At 39.4% G+C, this 12,874-nt stretch overlaps 1 protein-coding gene across 1 annotated transcript in view; it reads left to right on the top strand.

Moving 5' to 3' along the window:
• Window positions 1-12,874, top strand: part of LOC126471176 (polyamine-transporting ATPase 13A3) — a 195,527-nt gene that overhangs the window by 170,454 nt on the left and 12,199 nt on the right. Inside the window, exon 16 of the mRNA XM_050099282.1 lies at window positions 1,679-1,836. Coding sequence (XP_049955239.1) covers window positions 1,679-1,836 — 158 coding nt within the window. The remainder of the gene's footprint in view (window positions 1-1,678; window positions 1,837-12,874) is intronic.

Genomic DNA, 12,874 nt, shown 5'->3' on the forward strand with positions numbered 1-12,874 from the left:
CGTATTTGTGTTTAGTATACCTTACATGTTGTTAAAGGCATCTGCATTTCAAAGATGTGAGACAATTAATACTAATAATGAGGAAAAGGTCACTATTGTAATGTTACACAAACACAATATCAGGATTCCAATCAACTTACTTTTATTCCATTTCCACATGCAGGGATATACTCAGACACAGAATGAAGCAGTAGCTAGTACAAACACACATAACCAAGAAGTGCATTAACACACAGTCTAACATTGAGCGTACATGTGTCACATAAACATTGGTCTGCAAAGGGCTCAGGTGTGCCAGCTTATATACAGCTGCTTTGGCACATGGCAAAGCACTTGCTGCACAGTCTGTACCCATGTCTGGTGGCTTCTTTAGGCTGGCTGTGGAACCACACTCTGTTTAATTATATGGGCTCACAGTATAACGTTACAGCTGTCACTTTCAGATACTTTCAAATAAAGTAGTGCATGATAAACAGTGTGAACAGAATATACAGATGATTTGACGTTCTGTTCTGGTTTATTTTTGTTTCGTTTTCATCTGAAGGTTGGAGCTAACATTCTTATAAAACCATCAGTAGTATAAATATTTTTTTCTGAAATATTGCTTTCATTTAATAGGGACCTCAGTAGTTAACTTATTCTTGCATGCATTTCATTCTGCACTGTCATTTCATTTGATACTTTAAAAATTAAAAATATTTTCTGGATCATCCACTGAAAGCAGTCATGCACTAATGCACCATGACAAATTAAATGAACTATTTTATTTGGGTTAATGATGACTAGTTTCAAATGTGTCCATTCATTATAGAACCATTACCTGTGTGGTTCTGGAATGATTAGTGAAGTAATGTTGTACATTTGTACATTTGGAGCTCTTCACAACTGCTCAGCGTTGAACATTCTGTGTCCATAATGTAAGTGCCTACTATATCCTGAGTCATCTGTTAGTGGAATGTGGTAAAAGTCATCATTAACTGAAACTGTCAATGCAACCTGATACAGGAAATTTTCAAAGCAGTGTTGGGATTCCACAAGGAACTCTTGGCCTAATGTACTAGTGCATGACTGTATTTCAACCTTGAACTCTGTCCTTTCACGGTGATCTATTTCATCAAAATAGATCAGTGTAGCAGCAGTAGACAAGCAGTTTCTACGGGCATGTTGTTGTGTTCTGCCAGAAAATGTCGCACCTGAGATCTGATGCAAAAGAAATGTGACTGAAGTTGCAAAATTGTTTAGTTATCAGAGATGCTCAGTTAATGGTGCTTGCTGTCTTGTAAGACATATTTGAGTATACACATATCTCATTCATTCCTTGTTCCTGTATGAAAAAAAATTTGCATGTCATTTTCCATGGGCTGTGAAGGAGCTCCACCATTACTGTCTCCTGGCAGAGTGCAAGAACAAATCTGTCCTAAATTGTTTGTCAGCTGCCATTGAGTTGATCAGATTTGATACTACGTATCAAAGCAGTCACACACTAATATGCAATGACAAATTGTTCCTTAGTTATACGAACAGTCTCATTTCTTCTGTCAGAGTAGAATAAATGTGTATAATTTGACATCTTTTTTCATTTATTTGATGTAATTTAATTTATTCTTTAATTAGAAACATTTATCAAGTACACAGGAGGGGCTGTAAGTGTATTAAGGTCTATGTACTCATATTGCAGGAGACAACTTGCTCACTGCTGTAAGTGTAGCGCGTGAATGTGGAATAGTGAATTCATCCCAGAGAATTATTATTGTACATGGGAAGCCACCTCAGCTTTCAGGCCCTCCAAGACTTTTCTACACAAATGCTTCTTCTCGTCTCATCCAACGAGATGCAGTAAGTATTTTCTACAGTTTTATGTGTACCAGTGAACCCAGCAATGCATCCCAATTTGCTATGTATGTATGAGAATTGAATAAAAGTCCTAAGCGCCTTCTTCCCCTCTCCCTGTCCATCAACTCTTCCCCCCCCCCCCCCCCCCTCTCCATCCATCTCATTCTCTGCCTCTCTCTGTCAATCTCCTCCTTCCCTCTCAACATGTTCATTTCCTCACCCCACCTCTCTCTAACTTCAAGCCTTGTTTATTCTTATTTCAAATTCAGATTCTGTAGTGGTATTCCAACAACAAGCTATAAATACAACATTCCTGTATTCTGTGAACACCGAGTGTGAGAAATAAACCAAAACAGTACATTATTGCGTATACAACTTTTGTGTATAAAAATATATAATGACAAAGAGCATCTATGGGGACACAATTTCTCTAACATTTAAATGCCCTGCTATCATAGTTAAAACTGAGTGTGAGAAAGGAAAAAAAAATCCACACATGTTTTTCTTACCGTCAATTTTAACACAAAACCTGTATATTGTTGTTTAAACAACATATAGCCTATATCCATCTGAATGTTTATTAGAGTACTGAGTAAAAATCTGAAGTAAATCAGTCAAGAAGTTTTCAAGATTTTTGGCCATAATGTTTCCCCTTTTTACATTACATATACATTCGTATATTATACACATTTAATAAATATATAGCCTGTGTCCCTGTGAATGTTCATTAGAGAATAGTGTAAAACTTTGAAGTGAATCAGTCAAGAATTTTTTGACATTTTTGGAAACAATGTTTCCACTTTATATATTATGTATATATTTGTTAATATATATATTTAAAATAAGTGTAGCCTATGTCAGTCCCACTGTTCATTAGAGCAGCATTTAAAAATTTGACACTTATGGTAACAAAGATAAAAGAATGACTTTTATAGTATAGAATAGATTTTGAAGATATATGAAAAATAGCCATTCTTGAAAAACTCCATGGACTTACATAAGATGATTGGGTGGAAGTACCACAATAGAGTTATTAAAGGCAGGATGTTAACAGCCCTCTTTCTGAGAAAGAATCAATGTAGATGTGCAGCATTAAAAAAACAGTTACTGAAAATTTGAGTCTGATCAGGACTTGAATTCATATTTCCTGCTTTTTGTGAGCAGTCACACTAACCATTAGGCAGTCTGAGCATACATCCAGATCTTATTCAAATTTCCATTGTCAACAGTCATGATGTGTGTGGGAATAGTGCCACTGGGGAAATGGATATGGTGGAAAACCAAGACTTACTCTGTCATAAGGGTATATGGGGCTAACTTCACCTGTTGGGAAATCTGCTGTGTCCTGTGCCATGATGAGGCAAACACAAAAGGATAGGGGTCTATTAACCATTGGGAGTTCAAATTTATGGCAAATAATGGTACCCCTTAGGAAAATGGCAATCTGAGCGTACATCCAGGTCTGATTCAAATTTCCATTGTCGACAGTCATGATGTGTGTGGGAATAGTGCCACTGGGGAAATGGATATGGTGGAAAACCAAGGCTTACTCTGTCATAAGGGGTATATAGGGCTAACTTCACCTGTTGGGAAATCTGTTGTGTCCTGTGTCAAGAGAAGGCAAACACAAAAGGATGGGGGTCTATTAACCATTGGGAGTTCAAATGTATGGCAAATAATGGTACCCCTTAGGAAAATGGCAGCAAGGAACACCATATGTACTCAATGTGTATGCGCAGGAGCCTCATTCAACATGTTCATGAGGCTATTCAAGCAGCCGTTGAGGGAGCATGGTGCAGCATCTGCAAATCGTTGCATATGTTGGATCAAACAATACCTTTCATCTGGTCTCCAAGGTCATACTTGGATCATTCCAAAGATGGACAGAGAAGGTTGAGAAGAGTGGTGTAGTGTACAGAATTTCAACGAAGCTCACAGTTTGCAGGATTGTCCCTGGAACTGATCATGGACCTCTGATTCTGACACAAGTGGAAGGACTGAAGCAGTGACTTCAAAAGTTCTGTGACAAGCTTGGCTACAACTTCCTAAACTTGCACCATGTGGTTGAGAAACACACGGTCCCCGTAAATGGGTCAAGTGTGCACTACACATCAGCCAAGTAGCTGACTCTGTGGGGGGAATTCTCCATCCAGTCCAGAAAACAGCAGCTGTTGGAGAGCCGGAAATATTAGCCAAAGATACAAAGGCCTACAGGCCAGAGTATTAAAATCCTAGTAATAAACAGCTATGGCATTCACAACATGATACTAGAGCATGAAGTGCTCCAGAAAATGTGTGAGTTCAGATAATACTTGGTATATGGTTAAAACATGGAAGTTAATAGCAGTGAGGTTCTTGGGGAAAATTTAAGTGTATATCAGAAGAATAGGCTAATGGTAAATGGAGGTGGTGTATTTGTCACAGTAGACAAGAAACTCAACTCCACTGAGATAGAAATTTAAACCACATTCGAGATTGTTTGGGCACAACTCATTCCTTTTTGGTGAAGCACTAGGAGACTAGCAAGTCATATATTTAGCTTTTCTGTTTGTGTTCATAATTTAATTCCTAAATTCTTCGTATATTTATGTGTACTTGCAAAGTTTAATTGTAAAAGTCATTACATATTTTTATATTTGACAAGTATAGTATTGCATTTTGGTTCCTCAAATTATTCACGAGTAAGTAACCAATGTAATAGTTATATTATTTTATATTTGTTTTGATACATCATACATGGCACACAATAGCTTTTTTTATCCCACCTTCTACTATCAACACGTTTACTAAACAGACACCTCAGTTATTTCCTTTTTCTATCTCTTAACCATCCTTACATTCTTACAACAGGCAAGAATAAGATTTCGTTACCCCTTGGGAATTACTGTGCTGAACATATTTCAGATACTTTATATTTTTTGCTTCTTTTTACATGAACTCTCTTACATCAATAGGGCATTGTCTCAATTTATCTCTCCATTAATGCTGAAATATATGCACCGCAGGGAAAAAAGCAACACTCTCAAGGACTGTGGTCAGTGGCACCAAGGCAAAATATGTGCATACTGAGGAGTTTTTGTGTTAGTGATTCATTTGCCTCAGTCATTGATGATCAGATGGTACTCAGGAGGCCTGTCTTTGCACCTTCAGTTTTGACTTTGCATGCAGAAAATGTGCTGAACGTAAAAGTGAACAGTGTTTGCAACATTCATTCTAGGGTACAACCGTGCCCCATCAGTGAGTACATACTCGTATTGAACAGATTCAGCCATTTGAAAGGGCTCGCATTGTGAGCCTGCTGGAAGCTGGTTGAACATATCAATGGATTTCTGAACATGTTGAACACAATATACTGGCGTCACTGCTTTCAACAGTGGTCTGCGGAACATCCTCACACTTGTAGACCAGGTTCTGAATGTCTGCATAGTACAGATGCACATCAGAATTGACACTTTGTATAAACAGCAATGGCTGACTGAATATCATTTAGGGATGAAATCTGGGCACATCTTGCACCTGCTGTGTCATCAGGGATCATTGGGAACCATCTGCTTGCAGCAGATTTAAGATCACATGAGCGTTTGGCCAGTCTACCACTGACACAATGACATTGCAGAGCATGGCTACTCTGGTGTTGTGAAAGACATGACTGGTGAGTGAAATAGCACTGTGTTGTCTTCAGTGATGAGAGTAGGTTCTGTCTGTATATGAGTGATGGGTGGTGCATTGTGTAGGCGTGGTGAGCTGTCTATTCCAGAGTGTATTTGCCCGTGATACAGAAGTCCCATCCCAGGCTTCACTGTGTGAGGGGTCATCAGTTACAACTCCCAGTCCAATTTGGTGTTTCTGCCGAGGAAGTAATCCGTGACCACTACATTGCACAAACTCTTATCCCTGTGCTTTTACTTTTCATCGGCGGGAAGGTGGTGTGCTTTTTCAGCTGGACGGTGCACATCCACATACAACAGTTGCAATGCAGTGTGCTCTTCATGGTGTACAACTGCACTGGCCAGCAAGAACACTGGATCTCTCACCAATTGCACATGTATGGGACATGATGAAGTGGGAACTTACTCGTTCTACATGGCCTGCAAGAAATACTGTGAAATTGCAACAAATGGTGCAAGATGCTTGGGACAAGCTTTTCAGGAGTCATTTGGCACCTTTATGATTGTTTGCCTGCATTGCCGCCAGAGGATGGTACACTGTGTATTGATGGAACAGTTTGGGCACATTTTACTGCGACACGTGTTTCATTTGGTCTGAATTTATTGTCGCATATTTCTATAATGACTGACTACATGTCATCACACTTGTCAATAAAATGACCTTTTTCTTGAGGGTGTTGCATTTTTTCAACAGCCTATTTTAAAAAATGCATATTTGCAAATCTTCCATTACTAGCTGTGTTACATAACATCACTCACAACTCAGTCATCAAAAATATCCTTTAAAAACAACAACCTTTTCTATTCCTTCACATTTATAAATCTGTCTACAAAAATTTTAATTGTAAAATTGACCTACTGTGTTATTAATAACATTTCTACTGCACCAATGTACTAACTTTATTCATTCTCATATCAAACTTCAGTTTTTATGTAAGGACCCTCATTTGCTGGTTTCTTTTGTACCTGACATCACACTGAAGTAATTTCCACATGTTGTTTACACTGTTATAGCAGTATGTGAAAGTTAATTAATTGTAATGTAATATTGTGGTGTGCTTACTGTAAGACCTTCAGTACACACACCATCAGATTATTTGACTTGTCGCTCTAACGAAGTAGGTGAGTGTCAGCAATATGTCTCGTGGTCTTATCGTGGCATGTTTATCTTCTGCCGTTAGGTCAGATGATAGAAATGGCACTTGCATGCTTAGAGTAGCAGATTGATGGTGGCCAAATTTAAACAGAACTTGATTAATTTTCACACACATTTATTAAAATAATAACAAGCATAAAAATTACTTAACTTGGTTCTGGATGCTATGTACAATTGACAATCTGAAGTTCCTTTGGTATTGGTACGTTAATCTTATTCTCACATATATCTCTGATACTTGACAAAAGTGTCTATACATTTATCTTCATGGCTACGTACAGGAATATGGTAATCTTATTAGGCGCAGACTGAAACTTGACTATAGACTGGTACAGACAAATGTAGAACTCGCACAGACTGGTACAGACTAATGCAGACTTGTACAGACTGATGCAGACAAATATAGACTGACTGATCGGAGGTTTGTCCACTCGTTATAATACCTCGCGCATTCATGTATCACTGCGTGAGTGTGATCCGTGAGGAGAAAAGGTTCTACATTAGCAGCAATTTCATTGGCTGCATTACATATTAATACGCGGATCGACGGAAGCAGAATTTGATCCATCTGTATGGCAGCGCCATCTCGTAGTGCAGAGACGGATGAGCGCTGCGCTTGCGCTGTCTGCTTAGCGGGGCGCGCTCTAGTGGGAAAGTTGTGTACGTGCTGACTACGCGGAACTATGTACACAACAAATATACAAAAGAATTCAGCAAAATTCGCAGATGAACATTTCTGGTGTTTTGACATCACAGTGGAGGTCCTTGCATAATAACTGAAGCTATGACTTTAGAATTTACATGGGTGAACTAAAAACAGTACACAGAGTGCATCCCATAAGTAATGCAACCAATTTTTTTCTGATGCAACGGTACACCACAGGGGGGGTGTTAGCTTCAAAACGCTCTTTGTCTCATTCGGCTGTGAGCTGCCAGAGAGTCAGGATGTGGGTTTCTGTCAACCCCATTTTGAGTTTATGTAACACGGCACAATGGATCATTCTGTAGAGCAACGGTACACTATCAAATTTTGCGTTAAACTTGGGAAGTCTGCCAATGAAACGTTTCCATTACTTCAGCATGCTTTTGGGAATGATTGCTTGTCCAGATCACAAGTTTTCTGATGGCACAGGTCAATCATGGAGGGCCGAGAGGAGATCACCAATGAACCTCGCAGTGGACAGTCATCAACCGCACGAGTCGACGAAAATGTGACACGTGTGCACGATTGTTTGAACTCTGACAGATGGTTGAGCCTTAAATTGACAGCAAAAACTCCAAACATGTCAAAAACAACCGTTTTCCACATTTTGACCAAAGATTTCAACATGAGAAAGGTGTGTGCCAAACTCGTCCCAAAAGTGTTGACCGATGAACACAAGCACATGCAAGTGCTTCGGTGCTGAGAAATGTTGGAAATGTGTGAAAATGATGCTCATTTTTTAAACTTAGTTATCACTGCTGATGAGTTGTGGATTTTTTAGTACAACCCTGAGACAAAAAGGCAGGGTTCAGAGTGGCACACCCCATCATCGCCCCGTCCCAAGATGGCAGGCATGAGCAAGTCCAGGATCAAAACCATGCTCATTGTCTTCTTTGACGCCAGAGGTATTGTCCGTTGTGAATTTGTACCTACCGGGACTACAGTGAACTCAGCTTTCTACTTGGAAGTGCTCAAAAGACTGAAAAGGAGGGTCTTGCACTGCCAAAGCGACATCAAGGACATGTGGAAAGTTCACCACGACAACGCGCCGAGTCACAGCGCCTTCATTGTCAACGACCTCCTGGCCAGGACCAAGACCCCATTGGTTCCCCAGCCTCCCTACAGTCCTGACCTGGCTCCTGCTGACTTTTTTTTGTTTCCTCAGTTAAAAGGAGTCATGAAAGGAAAACATTGGGACACGATTGAAAGCATCCAGGCGCATGTTACATCAGCTCTAAGGGACATTCTGGAAAAGGTATTCCAGGATGCCTTCCAGGCATGGAAACACTGCCTCCAGAAGTGTATTGATGCAAGAGTATGCTATTTTGAAAATTTTTGATTGTTTGTATGAATATATTCAATAAATTATTTTTTATGAATTTGGTCACATTACTTATGGAACACACTTTGTAGATAAGATTGTAGCTAGATTTTATTAAAAGTTTTCCATCCATTTTGCTCTCTTGATTTTGCCAAGAGTAGCCATCATGTCTACTATGAAACATAAATCCGTCATTTCCACCTCCAAATTCTGTCCCTAACCATTTAAACAGTTGAAGGTCCTCCTTTTGTGGTACATTTACCCATTGTATTTCCTCTGTCACACTGCTCATAAATATGAACACCATTTTCTCTTGGAAACAAACTTCACCTTTATATAACATATCACCAGAAACCATCTTCATTCTTTCTCATATCCCAATCAAAACCTAAATTTCTGGTTATTTCCAATGCATTTCTTATAATCTTCTGTTAGCCCATGGCTGCTTCTTAAAAAAATATTACTAACTTCAAATGAGCAGCACACCTGCTTTTTTCCATGCATTGGTTTGTGTGAAATGTACTTTTATTTATGAATTACCTGCCCTGAAACCAGGCATACTTTATACAATCATTAATTACTCTCCGATGGTAATTGCAAGTAACTTTTATGTAGAGGGTGTCCATCGCTAACTAAACAGCTGACCTCTGATTTTCCATTATTGAACAGCTAATAAAACTCTTCACTCTTTATTTATTTCTCTTTTTTTCTTTTTAACTAGCCATTTTAATGGATCATAACTTCAACCTTGCATTTACTGATGGTAAGCGGGATTTTCTAGTCCTCTCTGCCCCCTCCCCCCCCCCCCCCCCTCACGCCCTTATCAACATGACATGAGTAACAAGAAAGATGGTATGACATATGACATCTACCTTAAATTGTAGATTATTTCTTCTATAGTTGACTTCTTACTACTACGTTACTAATTTATTGTTATATATTAGTCCAACTTCATTCTGTTTCCCATTAAAGACAAAAATGTTAATGATAAAGAAATGTTGAATGCCTTTTTATAGAAAAAATTATTATTGCAAGCAAAACACTGCCTGAGAGGCTTGTAGAAGAAGAATTTCGAGTCAGTGCATTAACTGTGGGATATCATGGAAACGAGTTTTGAACTTTATTGGTAAAGAAAAGGGTTCATGCTGTAGAACATATGAAGCGGGAAGGAGTGAAGTAAGGGAAGTAAGAAAAGAAAATAAAGATCAATGATCTTGAGATTGAAGAAAGAAGAGATAGACCCAAAAGACAGACACCCGTCTCATCCACAAAACCACTAACCGCTCTGTCATGAGGTGTGATTGATGAGCTGGAGAATGTGATGTTCCCCAATCCTACAGAAGCTTTACCTCCAGCCTCTTCTCCAGCAACCCTGAAAAGTGATACCTACACCCTGGTGTCTTAAACTTAATGTGAATTGCACATTTCCCTTATTAACTGCTTCATAACACCTAGCTGTGTCTACTGGATGCACCCAGCTAATTATCTGTTTAATGTAGCCAATTTCTAAGAACACACACATGATAAAACTAAGTAAAGGTTCATCTACTTAACCATCCCTGAATAGGCATTTAAACCTAGTAATATTATTTTATTAAAGAAAAAAAATTTAAAAAATCTCTTTTCACAGGTTTATCAGTCATATCTGCATTATAAAGGGCTTTTGCTCTTACATTATTTCCCTAACTTGGGGCCTACAGTTCTTCCAGTACATTCTCAGGCATTCAATGCTTTTTATCATTTGTCCCACAAGGTCACATTCTATTTTACTGTGTGCACATTTAGCCACTCCAGTGCCCAAACTGACTGATTTATCCCAATACAAAGAAGTGCACAAATATAAGAAACAGTGAATTCCCTTGTTAATACAAGTTGATACAATAATTCTTTGAGGGCGTCACATTGACCATTGTTTGGCAGTAAAAGAATGTGAGAGATGCATACATTTATGTGACATCCATACCCTGCAAATCACTGTGAATTGTATGGCAGAGGGTACTTCCCACTGTACTAGTAATTAGGGCTGATTCTTGGAGTGCACTATGAAGTGCAGAAAGAGTATTCTTGCTGTAATTAATTTAATCTTATCCTCAAATCCCTATGGAAGCAATATTTAGGGGATTGTAGTATATTTGTAGAGTCATCATTTAAAGCGAATACTTGAAACATTGTGAGTAAGCTTTCTTGGGGTTGTTTGCATCTGTCTTAAAGTGCCTGCCAGTTCAATTTCTTCAGCTTCTATGTGACACATTATGATGGGTCAAACAAACATGTGACCATTTGTGCTCCCATTCTTTGTATACATTCAGTGTCCCTTGTTAGGTCTATTTGGTATGCATCCCACACACTTGAGCAATATTCTACGATGAGTTCGGCAAGTGATTTGTAAGAAATCTCCTTTGTAGACTGTCTGCATTTCCCTAGTTTTTTACCAACAAACTGAAGTCAGCCACCTGCCTTACCCCAATCTGAGCCTGTGTGATTATTTCATTTTATATACCTACAAAGTGCTACACCCAGGTATCTGTAGGAGTTTACCAAGTCCAGTTGTGGCTTGCTGATAGAGTAATCATAGGATACTACATTTTTTCATTTTGTGAAGTGAACAAATTTACATTTTTAAATATGTAAAGCAAGTTGACAATATTTGCACCACTTTGAAATCTTGCCAAGATCTGGCTGAATATTTGTGCATAATTTTTTTTTGACAGCACTTCATAATAAATAACTGAATCATCTGCAAAAACTCTGAAGTATTTATATTACATGCAAGACCATTAATATACAACATGAACAGCAATTGTCCTAACACACATACCGGTGGTGTGTGTGAAGTTACTTCTACTTATGTCGGTAACTCTCCATCTGAGATAACATCCATTGTAAGGAAGAGATAGAGTGCTATGTACGGTAAAGATGACATTAAGCTGCAGATAGGCACAAGTAAAGGGCAGTTACATGTTAGCCTTTGACCACAGCCTTCATCAGAAAAAGAAAGACAGAAACACACACATTCATTCACACAAGCAAGTACACCTCATGCACACGTGACTGCCATCTCCAGCAGCTCGGACTAGCATGTAACTGTCACATGGAATGGAAGCAGCAATCTGGAGGGACAAGGAAGGGGAAAGGATTGCAGCGTATGGGTAGGGAGAGAGAAGAGTGCTATAAGGTAGAGTGTGTTGGGACTAGACTGCCAACAGGCACAGCATTGGGAGGCTGAGGAGTGCAGAGAGTGGGTGGTGGGTGTAGGGGGGGGGGGGGGGGGTGGGGGGCAAGGAAGGAGAGGAGTGGGGAAGGATGGGCAGGTGCATTGTCAGAGGGTGGCACAAAAAGAAGGTGGGAGATGAGAATATGGAGGAGGTGATAGGACAGGGAGGTGGAAACTGTTGGGTTGAGGGTGTGAGGACAGTATGTCACCATAGTTTGAGGCTGGTATGATTTCAGGAGCAGAGAATGTGTTGTAATGATAACTTCCATCTGCACAGTTTAGAAAAGCTGGTGGTGGAGAGGAGGATCCAGACAGCTCGGGTAGTGAAGCAGGCATTGAAATCAAGCATGTTATATTCAGCTACCTGTTGCGCCACAGTCTGATCTGATTTACTCTCAGACACAGTTTGGCAGTGACAGTTCATATTGTACATAAATGATCTACTCAGTGTGTGCAATAGCAAGGGACACTGTCTGATCAAAAGGATCTAGACACGTATTAGTGTACATAAATATGGGGTGTGCCCATCCTTTTTTGCCTTTATGATGACTTGAACTCTGCTGGGGACACTTTCAGTGCTGTCCCAGGCCAGCCATCAGTCTAAACTGATTTTCTATGGTCCTTGTAAATTACCAAAGTAAATATCAGACAGTTGCTTCAGTTAGAAGTTATCGAATTTGTCCACTAAATTAGTTAAGTATCCAACTTCAGAGCTGAATAGTCAGCATACACTACCTTATCTTAGGTATCTGGACACCTGTTGGTGACATTAATATGATGTGTGTTCACTGCATTTATGATGGCTTGAACTCTGATGGGGACTCTTTCACTAATGTGAATGTATGTGGAGGAATGGCAGCTAATTCTTCCTCACGGACTGAAAGCAGAGAAGGTAATGATGTTGGAGGCTGGGGTCTGGAACAAATTTGGCATTCTGACTCATTGCATAGGTGTTCTATTTGGTTCAGGTTGGGTCTCT

Source organism: Schistocerca serialis, chromosome 3 (assembly GCF_023864345.2).
Source record: "Schistocerca serialis cubense isolate TAMUIC-IGC-003099 chromosome 3, iqSchSeri2.2, whole genome shotgun sequence".
In the NCBI taxonomy this organism is placed as follows: domain Eukaryota; kingdom Metazoa; phylum Arthropoda; class Insecta; order Orthoptera; family Acrididae; genus Schistocerca; species Schistocerca serialis.